At 49.6% G+C, this 21,998-nt stretch overlaps 1 protein-coding gene across 1 annotated transcript in view; it reads left to right on the top strand.

Moving 5' to 3' along the window:
• TSHZ1 (teashirt zinc finger homeobox 1) overlaps window positions 1-9,437 on the top strand; it is an 80,323-nt gene extending 70,886 nt beyond the window's left edge. The window contains exon 2 of the mRNA XM_024984559.2: window positions 4,930-9,437. Within this exon, the coding sequence (XP_024840327.1) occupies window positions 4,930-8,123 (3,194 nt within the window). The 3' untranslated portion in view covers window positions 8,124-9,437. The remainder of the gene's footprint in view (window positions 1-4,929) is intronic.
• Window positions 9,438-21,998: the final 12,561 nt, after the last annotated feature.

Genomic DNA, 21,998 nt, shown 5'->3' with positions numbered 1-21,998 from the left:
CAGGGATTGAACCAGGGTCTCCCGCATTGCAGGCAGATTCTTTACCACTGAGCCACCAGGGATACAGAATTACTTGGGGTCACTACTTCATTCACAAGCGTTTACTCCAAGTGTTTTCGGCACTGAGGTGCTAACACAACAAAGGATAGTAACTGGGTCCTGAGATGGTGAGTGGAAGGGTCTCGGGCTGGGAGTCAGGTGAACCGCCTCTGAGTCCTGAGCCCCTCATCTGTCTCCTGTGTGACCTGGGGGAAGTCGGTCAACTTCTTGAGACTCCATTTCCTTATCTGTAAAATGGGCTTATCAGGGACACTGCCTTGTAGGGTTGTGAGGGTTAAAATAAGGTGAAAAATGAAAATGCCCAGCCCAGGGAGGTGGGCAGGGGTGCCCAGCAGTTTTAATTAAACGAGCGAGTTCACAGTTTGATGATGAGGACAGACAGGTAAACATCTCTTAATTCCGCAGGGAATGAATCCCAGGAGGGGATTAAGCAGCCTCGTGAAGGAGGTGACATCAGAGCCTCGCGTTGAGGAGGAGCGTCATCCCCAGGCAGAGAAGCAGAGGTTGGGGGTGGTGACCCCGGGACCGGGGTGCTCAGGGGCTGACACGTAGTGGAGGGAGGGGTCTGCACGCCCTGTGCTACTCCTGGGCTTGTAACAAAGATCTTAGCTCCAGGGTCACGGAGGAGGAGTGTGGCCAGGCAAGAGGGAAGAGGCCAGCTGGGAGGCTGCTGCACTGTCTGTGTCTGGTGACGGGCCTGGGGGGTCCACATTCGGGCAGAGGCCACATCGGGTACAGGGCTGCAGGACAGGAGGCGCTGAGGATAACTCGCTTTTCAGGTGTGGACAACTTGTGTGGGGTGGTTCAACTGCTGAGCTAGGAGACTCCTAACTCAGGAAGAGGAAGTAAGCTTTTATTGGGGCAGCCTCTCTAGGTCTGGAGGGGCAGGGGAAGCCATGTGTCTGTCTGTAGTTGACTGGGGGTGCCTGTGGGACACCTGTGTTGGGAGGTGGGGCTGGAGGGGCAGGGGAAGCCATGAGTCTGTAGTTGACTGGGGGTGCCCATGGGACACCCGTGTTGGGGGGGCGGGGCTGGAGGGGCAGGGGAAGCCATAAGTCTGTAGTTGACTGGGGGTGCCCGTGGGACACCCACATTTGAGCTGGAGCTCCTTCTGTGTGCCCGACACCACGTGGGCTCAGACATCGCTCAGGAGGGCTTCACGGAGCCCAGCCTTCCCCAATGGGTCAGGAGAACCCGAGGGCCCCTCTGGAGGGGCTTCACAGTGACATAGATCTGGTGGTCATGGGCGTGCCCTGGAGGAGTCAGGGAAGAAGTCAAGGTCAGCCGTAAAGAGGCCACAGAGGGACCGGCAGGGGGACAAGCAGGGTGGATTCAGGGAGCTGCGCCCTGATCCTAGAGAGCACAGTCAGCTCCCAGGAGTATGACTGGGCCGGGGAGCAGGGGGAACTGTGTCCCTGTGGGGTGTCAGGGAGCTGGGCATGCTCAGCCCGGTAGGGGGATGCTGGCAGGCCCCAGGCTGCACCCCAAGTCTCCCTAGAGCTCCCCAGCTCTGCTTGTGTTTCTCCTGAGAGATGAGCCCCAGAAGGCAGGCGTGTTAGGTGTCCCCCACCTCCCCACGCCCTGGAAAATGGGGGACTGGTGTCCAAGGATGGAATGGCAGAAACCAGTGCCCCTTAGGAGGCCAGGGTTTGCTTTCCGTGGTTCCAGCAGTGACTGTTGCCCTGGGGCTGGAGAGGGTGGAGTGAGAGGCGTTTGAGCTCAACCTGGGGCTCCTGGGTGCAGATGGGTCAGTACTGGGGGCAGGGAGGACAGGCCGGGACGCGCCAGGCTCTGAGGACACCCGCTCTGCTGGGACACGGACATGCATGACCGGTGGGTGCTGAATACCCCCTGGAGGTAGAGGGAGCCCCCGTCTGTGTTTCCAGAGGAAAAGGAAAGTGGTCTGCTCACTCCACACTCCCAACGGTTCCTGCTGTGGGCGGGTGATGGAGCCTGTGGCCATCCGTTGAGGGGGCAGCAGCCCGCAAGCGGTGCAGCGCTGGGCAGGGCGCCAGCACAGCGCCGGGCTCCCCGGCTGAGCCAAACGCGCCCAGTCAAAGGCTTCCCTTCAGTCAGTCTCTGGTGTGGATCTTCTTTTCATGAAAGTGGACCATCTGGGTCTAGTGGGCGGCCTCCCCACTAGGTGATCACCTTCTAGGTGACCCCAGAGTGTGGCTCAGAAGGCGCACTGTGGGGGGCTGCTGGGAGTCCGGCCAACACCCCGGGGACCTGGTGCCTCTGTCTTCAGAGGGCTCTGCCCAGGATGCCCGAAGCCTCAAGTGTCCCCGTCGGAATCCTCAGAGCTGGGCTGGTGTCCAGGCCAGGGCCAGGGAGCCTGCAGGCGGTGGGTGTGACCAGAGCTTCGGTCTTCTGCCTGAGGACCCCAGCCGTGGGCGCTAGGGACCCTGGACCGTCCTAAACCTGTAGTGGTCTTGGGGAAAGGAGAAAGCGGTCAAGTTCACGGTCAGTCTGCAGGGGCCCACGGCCTCAGGCAGGCCGCTGTGCAGGTGTGGACGCCTGTGTAACCCTGCAGGCTCACCCTGTCGATTATTTTTCACGCTCTCAGAGCAGGCCCCACAGGCTGTGGTTCCCTGAGCCGTTAGTGGACTGAGGCGGGACTGCCGTCATCTGGGAAGCAGCTGTGCACGTGCTTGCCTGGTCATGCTGCTGCCCGGGCGCAGGGCGGCCCCGAGGAGAAGCAGAGGTCAGGCAGGGAGCTGAAAGGCCCGGCGGAGCGTGCGTGTCCACCGTGTGTGCATCCGTGTGCAGAGCCCTTGGTGGGCGGGCGTGGACGCTCCCGTGTGGCTCCCTCCTGCCCCATGTCCAGCCTCTGGGCAGCAGCCTCCTTCTCTGTCTCTCCATCACTGTCCCTGAAAACGCGGTGCTGCCTGCCACATTCCCTCGGGGTCCGGCTCTGATAATGTGATAATGAGTGATTCTACTTAATGAGACACCCTCTCAGGTCATATCAGTGCATTTTAATAGGGCCTTTCTGGAAATATCTTAACCCTAAATTTCCCAGGTAGTTGACGGAACACTAGTTGTTTCCACACACACACACACAAAGAAGAAAGAAAGAAAAGAGAAAGAAGTAAAAGCACGCTGGTCAGGTCAGTTAAGCGGTGCAGGGGATTATGTCCCCTTGGGAACTGACAAGACCTGTCACATGGTGAAGGATCTGAAATGTTCTGCAGTAAACAGCCGGGTTCCATCCAGGCGTTTATATGCCCTCTATCCCTCTCATTCCCCGGACAGCTGTCAGCAGCCCGAGCTTCTGGGAAACTCTGCTTTCACCCTGAGAAGTCACCCTCTGTGCAGCTTGGCCCGTAGCAGGCCATCGTAGCACCTACTATAGGCATTGTTAGGTTAAAAAGTTTTTTATTGTGTGAAAATATTCATAAGTTCGAAGTTACTATTTTAACCATTTTATGGGCATGGCTCAGTGGTATTAAGTAAGTTTACATTGTTATGCAGCCAAACCCAGCATCCATCTCCAGATCTTTCCATCTTCCCACGTTGAAACTCAACCCATTAAACACCAACTTCTTTTTTTTTCCCCCTCTTTTAAACTTTTTATTTTGTACTGGAGTATAGCTGAGTAACAATGTTGTGATAGTTTCAGGTGGACCGCAAAGGGTCTCAGCCATACATATACATGTGTCCTCTCCCTCGGAAACTCCCCTACCATCCAGGCTACCACATAACACTGAGCAGAGTTCCCTGTGCTATACAGTAGGTCCTTGTTGGTTATCCATCTTAAATATAGCAGTGTAATAGCTAGCTTTCCATTTCTCCCTGTCCCCCGACCCTGGAAACCACTGTTCTCTTTCTGTCTCTGTGAGCAGACCTCACTACTCTAGGTGTCTCGTGTAAGGAGACTCCTAAGTATTTGTCTTTTGTTGCTGGCTTAACGGCTTCCCAGGTGGCTCAGTGGTAAAGAATCTGCCTGCAATGCAGGAGATGTGGGTTCGATCCCTGGGTCGGGAAGATCTCCTGGAGAAGGAAATGGCAACCCACTCCAGTATTCTTGCCTGGGAAATCCCATGGATAGAGGAGCCTGGCGGTCCACAGTACACAAGGTTGCAAAAAAGCTGGACATGACCCAGTGATGAAACCTAAGGTTGTTACACTGAGCACAGTGCCCCTGATTTAGTCCACACTGAAGCATGCATCAGACTCTCCTTACTTTTAAAGGCTGAATAATATCCCATCGTGTGTGTAAACCACACTTCGTTCACCCATTCAACCATCAGTGGACACTAGGGTTGTTTCCACCTTTCAGCTCTTGTGAGCAATGCTGCTTAGTATATCCGGGGCTCTCTGACTTCTGCTCCATCCAGGCAGGGGCTGGTGGTGCTATGTTGCTTCCTCCTTTTTTTAGTAGAGACTAGAGTATTTTTATCACTTACCATTGAAGCGAGTTTTTATTTATGGACACCATAGAATCCTGTCCCTGGGGTATCTTTCCCTAAAAGTTGACAACCAGGTCCCCCCATGGGGAGGCTCATGAGGGACCCCGTTGCTTACAGAGGCAAGAGTCTACAGGCGGAGGAGCAGGGGCCCCTCGGCTGCCCACCTTGTCACTTTCCCCCCTTGTCTTCCCATCCAGCTATGATGGCCAGACCGACATCTCTAAGAAGAGGGCAGACACTGCCCTTCCGTTGAAATGTGTTCACTTAGGCGGGGTTTGGGGGCTTGCCTTGGTGGAAACCTGTTTCCACCGTGGCGCTGCGGCGGGTCGGTGTATAAAGTGGGGGCGGCCTTGTATCCTTGGCTGAGAAACGACTTTTTAAAGATGGCGTGAGCGCTGGGGAGGCCGCGTCTTCGGGGTGCCGTCCGCACTCACTGTGTTTCCTTGCTCTCTCCTAGCTTATGTTCCTGAGGAAGAACTGAAAGCAGCAGTGATAGACGAGGGGAGCGTGGAGGAGGATGGGCTGCCCGGGGATGTTCAGGAGGCCGACTTCGCGTGCAGCGAGGAGGCGGAGATCAAGGAGGCCCAGAGCTACCAGAACTCCCCCATCAGCACCGCGACCAACCAGGACGCGGGCTACGGCTCGCCCTTCAGCGAACACAGCGACAGCGACCAGCCCGCCCACTTCAAAAGCTCCTCCTCCAAGGAGGAGAAGGAGGAGCGCCAGGGCGCGGAAGGCGTCTCCTACCCCCAGGACAGTTTGGCCCAGATCAAGGCCGTGTACGCAAACCTCTTCTCCGAGTCCTGCTGGTCCAGCTTGGCCCTGGACTTGAAGAAGTCAGCCTCGACCACGAGCACCAGCGATGCGGCCCAGAAGGAGGGCTCCACCCCCGCCCCCACGCCCCCCACCAGCACCGCGGGGGCCACGGGCACCACGGCGAGCACCCCCAGCTCAGGCTCGGGCGCCAGCGGCGGCTCGGGCTACGACTGGCACCAGGCCGCCCTGGCCAAGACGCTGCAGCAGACGTCGTCGTACGGCCTTCTGCCAGAGCCCAGCCTCTTCAGCACCGTGCAGCTCTACCGCCAGAACAACAAGCTCTATGGCTCGGTGTTCACGGGCGCCAGCAAGTTCCGCTGCAAGGACTGCAGCGCCGCCTACGACACGCTGGTGGAGCTGACGGTGCACATGAACGAGACGGGGCACTACCGCGACGACAACAGGGACAAGGACTCGGAGAAGACCAAGCGGTGGTCCAAGCCCCGGAAGCGCTCGCTGATGGAGATGGAGGGCAAGGAGGACGCGCAGAAGGTGCTCAAGTGCATGTACTGCGGGCACTCGTTCGAGTCCCTGCAGGACCTCAGCGTGCACATGATCAAGACGAAGCATTACCAGAAAGTGCCTCTCAAGGAGCCCGTGCCAGCCCTCACCAAGCTGGTCCCCTCCACCAAAAAGCGGGCGTTGCACGAGCTGGCGGCCCCCGGCTCCCCTGAGCCGGCCGGAGCGGCGGCAGCCGAGGCAGCACTGAGTGAGGCGGCCAAGGAGCAGAAGACGGCCAACCCCTACGTGACACCCAACAACCGCTACGGCTACCAGAACGGGGCCAGCTACACCTGGCAGTTCGAGGCCCGCAAGGCCCAGATCCTCAAGTGCATGGAGTGCGGCAGCTCCCACGACACCCTGCAGCAGCTCACCGCCCACATGATGGTCACTGGGCACTTCCTGAAGGTGACCACCTCCGCCTCCAAGAAGGGGAAGCAGCTGGTGCTGGACCCCGTGGTGGAGGAGAAGATCCAGTCCATCCCCCTGCCGCCGACCACACACACCCGGCTCCCTGCCGCAGCCACCACTGCCCATGTCAAGAAGCAGCCTGACTCTCCGGCTGGCCCCACCATCGCGGAGGAGAAAAAGGAGCCCGAGAAGGACAAGGCGGCCCTGGTGGCGGGGGAGGTGGACAAGAAGATCAAGGAGGAGGGCGAGGACACGGGCGAGAAGTTCGAGCCCACCGCTCTCTACCAGTACCTCCGTGAGGAAGACCTGGATGACAGCGCCAAGGGCGGCGTGGACATCCTCAAGTCCCTGGAGAACACGGTCTCCACGGCCATCAGCAAAGCCCAGAATGGCGCACCTTCGTGGGGTGGCTACCCGAGCATCCACGCCGCCTACCAGCTGCCGGGCACCGTGAAGCCACCGCCGGCAGTGCAGAGCGTGCAGATGCAGCCGTCCTTCGCCGGCGGCGTGAAGCCACTGTCCGCTGAGCACGGCGCACTCCTGCACTCCCCGGGGAGCCTCACACCGCCGCCCCACAAGAGCAACGTGTCGGCCATGGAGGAGCTGGTAGAGAAGGTCACGGGCAAGGTCAGCGTGAAGAAGGAGGAGAGGCCGGCAGAGAAGGAGAAGGGCTCGCCGGCCAAGGCCACGTCCCCAGCGGCCAAGGAGAATAAGGACTTCCCCAGGGCCGATGAGCTGGGGGGCAGCAGCAAGCCCCAGCCCAAGAAGGGCCCCGAGGCCGACGGGGGAAAGGCCAAGAAGGAGGGCACAGGGGACGCCCACACCCCAAACGGCACGGAGCCCCTCAAGGCCAAAGTGACCAATGGCTGTAACAACCTGGCCATCATCACTGACCACTCACCTGAGCCCTCCTTCATCAACCCGCTGAGCGCCCTGCAGTCCATCATGAACACCCACCTGGGCAAGGTGTCCAGGCCCGTGAGCCCCTCACTGGACCCGCTGGCCATGCTCTACAAGATCAGCACCAGCATGCTGGACAAGCCGGCCTACCCTGCCCCTCCCGCCAAGCCGCCCGGCGCCGCTGACCGCTACTTCTACGAGAACAGCGACCAGCCCATCGACCTGACCAAGTCCAAGAGCAAGCCCCTGGTGCCCGGCGCCTCTGATGGCGTGTCCTCGCCGCTCCGGGAGAGCGCACTCATGGACATCTCGGACATGGTGAAGAACCTCACAGGCCGGCTGACGCCCAAGTCCTCCACACCCTCTACCGTGTCTGAGAAGTCGGACGCTGATGGCAGCAGCTTCGAGGAGGCGCTGGACGAGCTGTCACCCGTCCACAAGCGGAAGGGGCGGCAGTCCAACTGGAACCCGCAGCACCTGCTCATCCTGCAGGCCCAGTTCGCCTCAAGCCTGCGCGAGACGGCGGAGGGGAAGTACATCATGTCGGACCTTGGCCCCCAGGAGCGGGTCCATATCTCCAAGTTCACCGGGCTGTCCATGACCACCATCAGCCACTGGCTGGCCAACGTCAAGTATCAGCTGCGGAGGACAGGGGGGACCAAGTTCCTGAAGAACCTGGACACAGGGCATCCTGTTTTCTTTTGCAACGATTGTGCCTCTCAGTTCAGAACTGCTTCCACGTACATCAATCACCTAGAGACACACTTAGGCTTCAGCTTGAAGGATCTCTCCAAGTTGCCCCTAAACCAGATTCAAGAACAGCAGAATGTTTCCAAAGTCCTGGCGAGCAAAGCCTTGGGCCCTTCGGGGGCTGCCGAGGACGAGCTGGGCTCCACATTCCAGTGCAAGCTGTGCAACCGGACTTTCGCGAGCAAGCATGCAGTCAAACTGCACCTCAGCAAGACCCACGGCAAGTCCCCCGAGGACCACCTGATCTACGTGACCGAGCTGGAGAAACAGTAGCCCCGGGCCCGCGCCCAAGGCGCATTGCACTAACGTCGTACCGCACTAGGCCCGGCCTGAGCCTCCGAAATCAGCCTGCCCTCGGTTGCTGACCGCCTGTCTGGACCTTGGTTTTTCTTACACATATTTTGTAGTTATATTTATATGCTCTTCGTCTGATCGTGCATGTTCCTTTTCTTTTTCCGTGAGTCAGAGTCTGACCTTTATTTTCAACATCTGTTCTCGATGTTCAGCTCTCTTTTGTAGGAGATAGTGGGGCACACTCCTCGGAGACACTTACTTAGCAGGAAAGAAAGACACAAATAACAGAGATAGACGTCGTCCTAAAATTACAAAGCTGCCATGACAGTAAAGGTCAGAGAACCTCCTAGTGTCAGATTTAACCCTGTGAGGACTGCAATCGCATTTCTGTGCCTTTCACTCAAAAAAAAAAAAAAAAAGAAAAAAAAAAAGGCTTAAAGGCATTTCATTCAGATCAAAAGCTGTGTCAGACACAAAACTTATTTAATAATTAAAAAACGAGCTTTTATATGCAGAACTGGTTTGTGAAGGAAGCATGCATGCAGCTGTTGGAGAGCAGAAAGTTGTCTAGGACGTGGGGGTTAGGAAGCCACAACGTCATACGTTTAAAACAGAAAACAAAACAAAAACTAACAACAAAAAACAGCAAACACCCCAGTTGCCACTATGCCCAAACCCTCTGGATGCTGAAAAATGCCATTTTTGGCAAAAAAAAAAAAAAAAGTATGCAAGTTATTATTTAAAAATGTGTAAAAATGCTATTTCTTTTTTCCTGTAAAATACTGCGGTTTATAGTTATTTACAAATGTAAGCTTTGGTACAAGCTGACCTTTCTATAAGCGTGCTGCATTGGTAAATGAAAAAAAAATGGGGCAAATGTTGGCGTCCTTTCCTTGTAAATTGCCAGCATCAGCTTAAAAACTCCTATATGTTACATATCGTACCATTTTAATCTATTCAACTTTCTTTGTACCTTCTGGCTGTATGCTTTCTCTTTTAACTTTTTATATTGTCATTTTATATTAAATTTCTGTGTATATAATGTAAAACCACAATTTTTGAATAAAATTTAGTTCCTGCAGCTTGATTTAAATAGAGAAATTTTACTGGCACCTGCGTCTTTCCAGATGCATGTATATCAGACGAAAATAAATGAAGACAAAGCAAGCGATGCACTATTAATTATACATTTTGATGTTCTATCATTAATATTGTACAGTACATTTTGGTTCACACAATTAAATCCACTGTTTTCTCAAATGTAAAATAAACCCACATGCAGTTCTTGATTTACATAGATTGTCATGTCGTCATTATTCTGCCTCTGAGACGTTATTCCAGCAACGAGAGGTATTTGCTTATGCAGTCGACCAACAGAAATTCTATTCAGAACCATCGTTTCATGATGTGTGTGCTAAAACGCTTATTCAAATGATAAGTACTCTTTTTTTTAACGATAATTAAAATTTTTAACTCCACTGGGTGCCACTGGATTCCAGAGTATAGTCATTGAGCGACAGCCGATTTGTACATCGAGGGACCGAGGTGCTTCTTGGGAGAATCCTCTCCCCCTGTTTTGAAATGTTTACAGTCATCCTTTGGTGTATCTGGGGACCTAATGGCAGATCTTGTTCTAACAGCAGACCCTGGGGGCCTTGAAATTGGTTCTGCATTGTTCCAAAGAGGAAAGGCTGGTTTCCACACTTTTAATTGAGACTTTCCTGGCGGTCCAGTGGCTAAGACTTCGCCTTTCAATGCTGGGGGTACTGGTTCGATTCCTGGTTGGGGAGCTGAGATCTCACATGCCTCTCCTGGCCAAAAAAACCAAAATATAAAAAGCAAAATTGTAACAAATTCAACAGACTTTAAAAATGATTCACGTAAAAAAAAAAAAATCTCTCAAAAAAGGTACAATTTTAATAAAATGCTCTGCTCTCCCTCATCCAGGATTTGGGACCGGCCTTCCTTGGTCAGGTTGCTCCGGAGCATGACGACGAGGGGAGGGGGTGTTTGGGGAGAGACCACCGGGCCTCCAGTCTGTTACTCCACCTTCTCTGTGGGTGAGGATCCTGTGCTGGACTCAGTGGACACTCACCCAGGGTCATGGGGCCCACGATTGACAGAACTTGGGCCTGAGTCCACAAGGCTCTGCCCCAGGGGCTGTGCTCTTAATCACCCCCTTCCTGTGCTCTGTGAACTGCCCCCTGGGGAGAACGGGCCCCCGGGGAGGGTCTGTGGTCTCTAGCAGCCGCACGGAGCAGATGAGCCTTCTTCCAGTTCCTGCCACTGCAGCCCCAGATCCGGATGCAAAGCAGGCCGGCTCTATCTTCTGTTGGGTCTGAATAGTAAATTGCAGTGATGTTGGTTAAGTGTGAAGTGTCCTCTACTAGTACTACAGAAACTTGATTCCTGTGAATACAGGTGGGAACATCCGGAGGACCAGTTGGCTGCCTTTTGTGTGAGGATTTACTTATACAGGTTTCTGCTTCCTTCATCAGTGTTTGAAGAGACGCACCCTGGCCTTCTTCCTCTGGTCTTGTGTGTCCCCGAACGCACTCCAGAGGTGACACTGCGCTCTCTCAGGGGAGCCCCCCTTTCTCCCAGGGGAACAGGCTGCTGCTTCCGGAGCCCGAGGGCAAATGGCCCTGAGGGTCTGGCATGAGCTGGCCACAGATCCCCCTGTAGGAGGCTGGCGGGCCTGGTGGGGGCAGGCGTCCTGCTAACCTTGTGTACACACAAACATAACCCTATTTTGCATTTGTGTTTGCAGCTTGAACTTCAGGTTTAGTAAGTAATCAAATATTTTTCCTTTTCAATGTGGATTTTTGAAAAGTTTGAGGTATGCCTCTGAATGTGGATTGGGTCTGGATGTTAATTGTTATTTAGTCGATATTTGAAAGATGTAAAGCCTATAAAATAATGATGACGGTAGCTGATGTAAGAGAAACAAACTTTGAGGCATGTTTGCAGAAAGAAGGGATTAAAAACTTCCAAGATTTATGTTCCTCCATTTCTATGTTTGGTAATCTTCAAAAAGCTTTGAAACATTTGAAAGCCTATCTAAATGACTTCTGAAGTTTCAGAAACCAGTGCCTACAAATAAAGGTTTCTGCTTTTTTCCAAGGTAGAATTTCTGTTACTTACTTATTATTATTTTCCTGAAGGTGGTGGAAACCATTAAAAGCCAGTCATTGAATTGTAAAATTAAAAAATACCAAAGAGTAAGATTTGGAGAGCATTTATAATTTTCCCATACCTTTTATAGTAAAAGTAATACATAGCCTTTGCAGAAAACGTGTAACGCACACACAAAAAATGAAATAAAGAAGGAAATAAAAATCAACTAATGTTTTCATCTAGAGAAAAATCATTTAATATTTTAGTGCTAACATCTTTTTTTAATTTTCTACAAAACAAATGCACAACATACTTTTGTACTTGCTTTTTCTGTTAGTAGATAATGTGTATGTTCCCATTTCATTAAATATCAAACATTTTGAATCTTACTGAGATGTATTATAATTTACTCATTAATTCTCTACTAGTTAGAATTTTGAAAAGCAGCATTTAGATTCTTTTCAAGTTTTCAGTGTTACAAATGACTACAGAAGGAATGTTCCACTCAATATTCCCATGCATATTTCTGATTATTTCCTTAGAATAAATACTGTGGACTTAAAGAAGTATTTACAACCTAAAAGTTGAGAACTATGTTTGATTCAGAGGGAATTTTTCAAGCTGGGGAGGCAGCGTTTCAAGTGACTCTGAGACAGCTGCTCTTGGAGGCGCGGGGCAGAACCAGGTTGTATGGACATTTCGCAAGAAAGGGCAGGTAGTCTGGACGTCAAGATATTGTTAAAGAAAACCAGATATCCTAAGTTAAAAAATTCAGACTTTTCTGTGTATGGGAAGATGCAAGAGTCCGGGCTGTCTGAAATCAGTCCTTTGAGATGCACCTCAGCTACCTGGGCCAGCGACCCGTGTTTTCCCGTCCTGAGTCTCCCCGGGGCTCACCTTAGGGGAGGGGCTGCAGTCTGATGGCTGCTAGAGGGCAGGTATTCCTTCCTTCCTGAATGCCCTCCCCAGCTGTCCACAGGGGATAGCTACAATCATGGAGGACTTGTTGACTGATATGGCAGGAAATAGTCCATTTCTCATATTTCTCACTCCCTAAAGCTGAAATTTCTGCCTCATCCCGTGACTGGATGCCTGTGCCCACATCACTTATAAGAAAGCCTGTCCAACCCCAGCCACTGGCCCTCAGCAGAGAGCTACCGCTTCTGTCCATCTTTGCTTCATGAACATCAGGATTTTTTTTTTTTTAATTTCTGGCTGTTTTCACTAATTAGCCAATGTAATATTGACATGTTAATAATATGCTTATTGTCCACTGATGAAAAGATGGCTTAAGGACCTGTATGATTTTTTTTGAAGACTTTCATGTGAATCGTGAGCTCATTTAAATTTGGTGGCCAATCTGCATATTTTACAGAAAATACACAACAGAGAGGTGAGAAAGGAGCTGCTGAAGGTCTGCGGCTCCCCGGTGGCTCTGGCACAAGAGAGAATGGGGCGGTGTGTCTTCTCGTCCAGTTCTCCTAGGATAGACCACTCGTGAAAACGCACCCAAAGACGTCAAGTATATCATGTACCAGCACTGTCTTTAAATTGCCTGACTTGGAATAGGGAGAAATATTCCAAATTCTAGGATTTCTATGACTAACGATGAGCATTTCTTAGGCAAACAAAGATAATCTCAGAAAAAAGTGCACTGCCCTAGGGAGATGAGAGGTGGTCACCGGGAGGGACTTCAGGCTTCCCTGGTAGCTCAGCTGGTAAAGAATCCGGCTGCAATGCAGGAGACCCCAGTTCGATTCCTGGGTTGGGAAGATCCCCTGGAGAAGGGATAGGCTACCCACTCTAGTATTCTTGGGCTTCCCTGGTGGCTCAGATGGTAAAGAATCAGCCCACAATGCGGGAGACCTGGGTTCGATCCCTAGGTTGGGAAGATCCCCTGAAGGAGGGCATGGCTATCCAGTCCAGAATTCTTGACTGGAGAATCCCCAAGGACAGAGGAGCCTGGCAGGCTACAGTCGATGGGGTCTCAACAAGGTGGACACGACTGAGCAACTAAACACAGCACAGAGGGACCTGCACAGAAAAGTGAGAAGAGAAGGACCAATTCAAAAGTCTAGCACAGGAAACTATGCTTGGTATTTTGTAAAAACCTATAAGGGAAAAGAATCTGAAAAAGGATACATATAACTGGATCACTGTGCTATACACCTGAAACTGATGTCATATTGTAACTCAGCTGCTCTCAAATAAACAATGTCTATGTCGATAGTATGTCCCACAGGATAGTTTCTTCAAGAGTTCAAGTTCAAAGCCATTGCTAACTCAGAGTTGGATGTCTGACCCATTCTGGTGGGAATGTGAAGAGACTTAACACCAAAGCTGTGAAGATTAGGAGGAAGGCATGTCACCTTCAGACAGATTAAAGTCAGGAGGTCCTAAAGCTACATAACTAGGGTAATAAAGGCTTATACCAACTACTGCTTAGAAGTTGATCCATAACTAGTTTGCCGTTATTTCTCTTAAATCACACAGAAATGTTTGCAACTTGATCTGACTAGTTATCAGTTAAGTTTAGTCACTCGGTCGTGTCTGATTTTTGAGACCCCATGGACTGCAGCACGCCAGGCTTCCCTGTCCATCACCAACTCCTGGAGCTTGCTCAAACTCATCTCCATTGAGTCGGTGATGCCATCCAACCATCTCATCCTTTTGTCATCCCCTTTTCCTTCTGCCTTCAATCTTTCCCAGCACCAAGGTCTTTTCCAATAAGTCAGTTCTTCATAGCAGGTGGTCAAAAGTATTGGAGCTTCAGCTTCAGCATCTGTCCTTCCAATGAATATTCAGAACTGATTTCCTTTAGGATGGACTCGTTGGATCTACCTGCAGTCCAAGGGACTCTCAATAGTCTTCTCCAACACCACAGTTCAAAAGCTTCAATTCTTCGGTGCTTTGCTTTCTTTATAGTTCAACTCACATCCATACATGACTACTGGAAAAAGCATAGCTTTGATTAGATGGAACTTTCTTGGCAAAGTAATGTCTCTGTTTTTGATATGCTGTCTAGGTTGGTCATAACTTTTCTTCCAAGGCACAAGCATCTTTTAATTTCATGGTTGCAGTCACCATCTGCAGTGATTTTGGAGCCCCCCAAAATAAAGTCTGTCATTGTTTCCATTGCTTCCCCATCTATTTGCCATGAAGTGATGGGACTGGATGCCATGATCTTAGTTTTCTGAATGTTGAGTTTTAAGCCAACTTTTTTACTCTCCTCTTTCACTTTCATCAAGAGGCTCTTTAGTTCTTCACTTTCTGCCATAAGGGTGGTGTCATCTGCATATCTGAAGTTATTGGTATTTCTCCTGGCAATCTTGATTCCAGCTTGTGCTTCATCCAGTTCAGCTGTTCTCATGATATACTCTGCATTTAAGTTAAATAAGATGTACTCCTTTCCTGATTTGAAACCAGTCTGTTGTTCCATGTCCAGTTCTAACTGTTCCTTCTTGACCTGCATATAGGTTTCTCAAGAGGCAGGTCAGGTGATCTGGTATTCCCATCTCTTTCAGAATTTTCCACAGTTTCTTGTGATCCACACAGTCAAAGGCTTTGGCATAGTCAATAAAACAGAAGTAGATGTTTTTCTGGAACTCTCTTGCTTTTTCAATGATCCAATGGATGTTGCAATTTGATCTCTGCTTCCTTTGCCTTTTCTAAATCCATCTTGCACATCTGGAAGTTCTGGTTCATGTACTGTTGAAGCCTGGCTTGAAGAATTTTGAGCATTACTTTACTAGCGTGTGAGATGAGTGCAACTGTGTGGTATTTTGAGCATTCTTTGGCATTGCTTTTCTTTGGGATTGGAGTGAAAACTGACCTTTTCCAGTCTGTGGCCACTGCTGAGTTTTCCAAATTTGCTGGCGTATTGAGTGTAGCACTTTCATGGCATCATCTTTTAGTATTTGAAAAAGCTCAGCTGGAATTCCATCACCTCCACTAGCTTTGTTCGTAGTAATGCTTCCTAAGGTCCACTTGACTTTGCATTCCAGGATGTCTGGCTCTAGGTGAGTGATCACACCATCATGGGTATTTGGGTCATGAAGATCCTTTTTGTATAGATCTGTGTATTCTTGCCACCTCTTCTTAATATCTTCTGCTTCTGTTAGGTCCATACCACTTCGCTCCTTTATTGTGCCCATCTTTGCATGAAATGTTCCCTTGGTATCTCTAATTTTCTTGGAGAGATCTCTAGTCTTTCCCATTCTATTGTTTTCCTCTATTTCTTTTGCATTGATCACTGAGGAAGGCTTTCTTATCTCTCCTTGCTCTTCTTTGGAACTCTGCATTCAAATGGGTTTATCTTTTCTTTTCTCCTTTGCCTTTCACTTGTCTTCTTTTCTCAGCTCCTCAGACAACCATTTTGTCCTTTTGGATTTCTTTTTCTTGGGGATGGTCCAATCCCTGCCTCCTGTTTCGTGTTATGAACCTCCGTCCATAATTCTTCAGGCACTCTGTCTATCAGATCTAATCCCTTGAATCTATTTCTCACTTCCACTGTATAATCATAAGGGATTTGATTTAGGTCAAACCTGAATGGTCTAGTGGTTTTCCGTGCTGCTGCTGCTGCTAAGTCGCTTCAGTCGTGTCTGACTCTGTGCGACCCCATAGACGGTGGCCCAACAGGCTCCCCCGTCCCTGGGGTTCTCCAGGCAAGGACACTGGAGTGGGCTGCCATTTCCTTCTCCAATGCATGAAAGGAAAAAGTGAAAGGGAAGTCATTCAGTCGTGTCCGACTCTTAGCGACCCCATGGACTGCAGCCTACCAGGCTCCTCCGTCCATTGGATTTTAATTTTTAATTTAATGAGATATAATTGACATGTAATGTTATATTAGTTCCCATTGCACAGCATATTGATTTAATACATGTGTATGTTATTAAATGATCACCTCTGTAAGTCTAGTCAACATCTATCACTATGCATAGTTACCATTTTTCTTACCCTGGGATGAGAACTTTTAAGGTCTACTCTTTTAGCAAGTTTCAAACATATGCATGCTTAGTTGCTCAGTTGTGTCCAACTCTCATGACCCCCATGGACTGCAGCACGCCAGGCTCCTCTGTCCATGGAGATTCTCCAGGCAAGAATACTGGAGTGGGTTGACATGCCCTCCTCCAGAGGACCTTCCCAACCCAGGGATAGAACCCAGGTCTCCTACATTGCAGGCAGATTCCTTAAATGTTATTAATTGCAGTCACTATGCTGTACATTACATCTCTGGTGTAGATAAGTATAAAATAGATATTTTATAACTTAAACTGCATATTTTTTCTTTCCTTCACCCATATGTAATAATAAAAGTAAGAACGGTTTGAAAAATTTTAGTCCTTTATGACCTGTGTAATTTAAATATTGAACTATAACTTCCTGATACAAGTCTCATGCTATTATGCTCAGTTTATATTGAGTAATGATTGACCAATTAATCATTATACTTACCAAGTTCAACCTTTGGTTCTTTCAAGTCATTAAAATTACGGAAGACAAATATTTAGTTACGTTTTGATTTGTTAACTTTAGGAGACAGTAGTTTCCCCAGTGACTCAGCAGTAAAGAATCCACCTGCAGTACAGGAGATGTGGGTTTGATCCCTGGGTCAGAAAGATTCCCTGGAGAAGGGCGTGGCTACTGCAGTATTCTTGCCTAGAAAATCCCACGGACAGAGGCACCTGGCAGGCTGTAGTTCATGGGGTCGCAAGGAGCTGGACATAACAAGTGACTGAGTGAGTGAAAGAGTGCCCTAAATACCTTCATTTTGTTTGTAATATATTGATTTATAAATTTGTTAAGTCGAATGTTCACTTTCAAAGCTATTTATTCTCCCTTTGGAAATTCCTGTCCTCACTCAATTTTTGAGTCATGAATAATCTGGATGTGCAAAATTCCTGGATGGTCAGCTCAGATATTGGTATGGAATCATGGGTTCTTGCACATCGAATGGCCTGATTATGACTGCTTCTCAAGGTTGGAGCCTGGGCATTAAAATCTGAAATGATCTGCAGACGGAAATCTGAAGGAAAGGATTTGCTTCAATCTTCAGGTTACTATGAAGTGCGTATTTCATTTAAGAGGGCATTTAAAGTGTCCACCTTAATGGTGATTGTTATCTTAAATATTCAGTTCAGTTCAGTCACTCAGTCGTGTCCGACTCTTTGTGACCCCGTGGACTGCAGCATGCCAGGCTTGCCGGTCCATCACCAACTCCTGGAGCTTGCTCAAACTCATGTCCATTGAGTCAGTGATGCCATCCATCCATCTTACCCCTATCATCCCCCTTCTCCTCCCACCTTCAATCTTTCCTAGCATCAGGGTCTTTTCAAATGAGTCAGCCCTTTGCATCAGGTGGCCAAAGTATTGGAGTTTCAGTTTCAACATCAGTCCTTCCAATGAATATTCAGGACTGATTTCCTTTAGGATGGACTGGTTGGATCTCCTTGCCGTCCAAGAGACTCTCAAGAGTCTTCTGCAACACCACAGTTCAAATATTTATCTTAAATATTAATATAGGGCAAATGTTCATCTTTAAGTTCTGGTTATGCTGGAAGTTCACAGTGTGACCATGTGTAGCATCCTGTTGTTTGTTGTCATGGAAGTCTTGCAATGTCACAAAAGCCTGACAAAACCGGAAGCTGCAGAGAGATGCCCATCTTGCCATCACTCTAGCTGCTCAGAAGAGCATATTTCAAAAAGAGGAATCATAAAGTTATAGATGACCTCTTACTTTTCTTAAAATTTCTATTTTGATAAAAACATGCCCCTTTCTTTTTTTCTGAGACACTTAGATTTTTAAACTGCTTGTTATCTGCTTCTAGAGGCTTTCCTTGTCAAGAGTGGGATCCCGTATCAGGACAAGAAAGTCTGATATTTTGGACACTGGTTTAAAAGTCCTCCGTTTGGCCAGTGGTTTCCATGCCAGGAGTAAGAGTCTTAACGGCATTGCTTTGACATAAATGGATGCAGCTGACATTCAGGTGCCCTTGGCCATGTGCTCACTCAGTGACCCCTCGCAGGTGACCTTGGCGATGCACTCGCTCCCCCCTCCCAGGTGCATAGGTGGCACGGATGGCTTTCATTTCCACTCTGCCAGGTGTCATCGGGCACTTCCCAGGAGCAAGTGTGGCCTTTCTTAAGCTGCAACTCCTCAAAGTCAAGCAAATGTTTTTCTTCTGTAGGGATAACATTTAGCCTTCTCACTCTCTTTCCAAGAGTTTCCTTCTTGAAAATTCCCACTTCCTAGAACCCTTCAGGAGGGTCAGACTCTCAGCATCAAGAAGCCAGGCGGGAGGAGCCCGTGAGAGAGCAGGTGCGAGGCCCCGGGGGCCTGTGGCTGGATACTCAGCCTGCACGCAGGGTGGGGAGATGTGGTCTCTGTGTCCCAGTCAGGACAACGGTGGGAGAGCTGAGGTTCCGGGGAGGCTCGGGCACAGGGCCCTCATAGATCGGACGCACTGGGGAACTGTTTTGGGTCTGCGTTCATGGTCTCCATGGTGATTCTGAAAGGGGATGGTCATGCTGCCGTCTGTTTTAGGAAGCGTGGTGAATAGACAGGTTGACCTCAAAGAGAGAGAATGTGCCAGCAAGAAGGCAGAATCAGGCTGCTGGCCCAGTGGGGCAGCTGGTGATATGCAACAGGTACAGGGCGTCCTGCATGGGTATAACTAGGACTGAGTGGTTGGAAGCCGGAAGGAGCAGGAATGATGAGGAGTGTTGCGTGGCGGTCGCGGGCTGGTGAACAGAGGTGCGGTTCTATCTACCGGCGATGGTCTGCAGATTTCATTTGATAAGAAAAGACAAGCAAGGAGAGGATGAGAGCGTGGCCTTGCTAGGGTTAAAGATCCTTAAGCTTTAGAGAGAATGTATAAAAGAAAATTTCTTTCTGAAATAATTTATGGAAATGCTGTGCTCCTTTGAAGGTTCCGTGTCACCGCGTGGCACTGCGCAACGTTCTCTTTCTTCACCTGTCAGGCAAAGACCACCTCGAAGAGTCTCACTGCTGATTACTAGTTAATTGTCATTAATAAGTGACAACTGACATTATGGGGGCTTAATGCAGAGAGAACAGAAAAGAGCCACAGATATTCTAATGAGCTGACTCCTACGTGCCCTCTATTGTTGTCGAGAATGAGGAGCTGTCGTCATTGTTCAGGAGATGGGCTTCAATTGCTCTGGAAAAAATTCTCTTTTAATTTCTTTATGCAGAGATAATTCCCGGTACTCTGTATTTCTCCCTCTCCCAGCCCCCTCTTCTTTGAGCATGCACGCACATGTGTGCACACACACACACACACACGCACACACACACACGGTGCACACTTCCCTACTCTCCTGTGAGCAAGCTTAAAACTCCCATGAGCTGTTGCAACTTGTCCCTGGGCAGAGCAGTAGGACCCTGTAACAAAGCGATTCAGTATCCTAGTCATCAATGACTTGGATGGGGACCCAGGTGGAAAAGGCCAGAGCTGAGAAAAGAAGGGTGGTAGGAAGGTGGAAAGGAAGAAGTGATTTAACAAGAAAAGATGCACCAGCCGCCAGGGGAGAGCTGCATGTGTTGACCAGGAACTTGTGAACACACGTCGCAGCCCATTTACCCCAGGGGAACGTTTCTCTTCCAAGCCCTGAGAGCTTTAAGACACTGACAACGACCATCCCCCGCCAAATCCCCACAGAATCCTCCAGAAGACAAGCCGGAGATGAGGGGAAATGATTCCATAGGCATCAAACTTTGAGTTACATCAGTTGCCACTTGTTTTTAATAAGTTTCACCTAAACAGAATCCGCCAGTAAGAATCCTTAACCACCAGGACCCTGTTCTTTCTTGCAGATGGGCGTGTGTGTACACATAGAGGCACTGCTTTATTTTGACACCAGAGTAGAAAGTACAATAAAAAACGTACAGCCAGATAATACGGGCCTCGGCTGGAGCACCCTCACAGCGGTCTCCGTCCGTCTGCAGGGGAAGAGAGAGACGAGAGGGACACAGGCGGTGTCAGTATCGGCTCCAACTCCGAAGGTTTCCAAGCAGGAGCACAGCAGGGTGATCCTGCGGAAGGCGCAGGCTGAAGCCAATAGGAATAAGATGTGTTGTTTTTCAAGTGCCAACACCTCCTAACAACAATTTCTCATGCTATCAGATCATTTCACACCGTGCCATCCACCTTCTATCACATCTTATCACACAAATGCAGTTTCAAGCCTGATATTTGAAGGCTGCTCTGCTAAAGAGAAAAATTCTGCCTTGATCCTTAAAATGCTGCTGTGGCAGTCACTCCTTTGTGCAACGGTGAACCCTCTGCCATCCTCGTGTCTGCTCCGTGATGGGCTTTGGAAGCGGGGTTGTGTTTTGAATGGCAGTGGGCGGCGGGGCCTGGCCTTCTCCCACACTGGCGTGAGCCCGAACCTCCAGGAGATCCTAGCGGGCTACAAAGCAGTGACAGGAGACGCCGTCCTCGCCCTCAAACCGGCTTGCTGCCAGCCGCGCCGCACTGCTGACACGTGTCGTGATCTCGATAAAAATGCCCGAGTCTCGTGCGGGTGTGCAGCTGTGGGCCACATCTGGGGCGCTCACACTCATGTTGTTGAGTTCTCAGACTTACATTTTCAGCTTGACACTTATATTTGGTTTGTTGTTTTGTTTGTAATGCTGTGCATCAGCCCCAGCTTGGTATCATCTGTAGCTGTGATCCGCCTGACGTCAATATTCTCACTCACCTAACTTTTATACAAAAACATGGACAAGACATCACAAGTCTGTTCCAGGCCCTGGCTGGCCTCGGTGAATGGACATCCATCCATCCCTCGTCAGGGCTTCATTGGCATTGTGCAGATGTAAGATAGCAGGGGATTCAAAGGCTGAAGATCAGAATGGTTTATTAACCTCAACTGCTTTTTCATCAAAGTTGCAACAGCACACAAAATGTGCCTCACCCCGTGCTCAATGCTACCAGTGTTATTGTTCGATTCGCTCAATTACAAATATTTCTTATTAGACAGCCATCCTCTCTCCTTCACAGAAATACCAAAATTTGTTCAAGCACCTCTTTTAAACTGGCAGATAGGCAAACACACTGGTAGGTTGATGAGATGAATCACGTGTCTGCATTGGGAGAGTGAAACCTTCCCTGCTTCGCGGAAATGTTACAACTCCAAGCGCATCCTTGACCATTAGCACCAAAGCAGCTCAGTTGAGATCTGGTTGCTGCCTGGACTGTCCCTCGTGGTCCAGCAGTTAGGACTCCACCTTCCGTGGGAGGGGCTGTGGGTTCGATCCCTGGTCAGGGAGCTGAGATTCTCCCATGCCTCATGGCCCAAAACTCAAAACATATAAACGGGGCAATATTGTAGCAAATTCAGTAAAGATTTTTTAAATGGTTTATATCAGAATAAATAAATAAAAATTAAAAAAAAATAAAAAGAAATGTGAATTTCTAAAAAAAAAATCTGATTGCTGGAACACCTACAATGTGAGCATTAGTAGAGTCTGAGTTGGAGAGAGAGAGAAAGGGGTTGGGGCAGGCAGGAGACATGCTGTGGGAGGGTTGGGTTGGCTGTGCAAGGCCGACCCGAATAGCCGTGTGGTTGGTGTGCTGCATCCGTGTGAAACCTGCTCACCGTGCAGGTTTCCAGGGCGGATATGCAGAGAGGTAGCTTGGCCAGTGAATGATGTTTGTTAATCTATGGACCTCGGGCCTCACTGGCTTCCCTCCCCACAGGGGAACAGGTTGA

Source organism: Bos taurus, chromosome 24, assembly GCF_002263795.3.
Source record: "Bos taurus isolate L1 Dominette 01449 registration number 42190680 breed Hereford chromosome 24, ARS-UCD2.0, whole genome shotgun sequence".
Classification (NCBI taxonomy): domain Eukaryota; kingdom Metazoa; phylum Chordata; class Mammalia; order Artiodactyla; family Bovidae; genus Bos; species Bos taurus.
The sequence above is the reverse complement of the archived record's forward strand: the minus strand, read 5'-3'. Positions and strand labels throughout refer to the sequence as shown.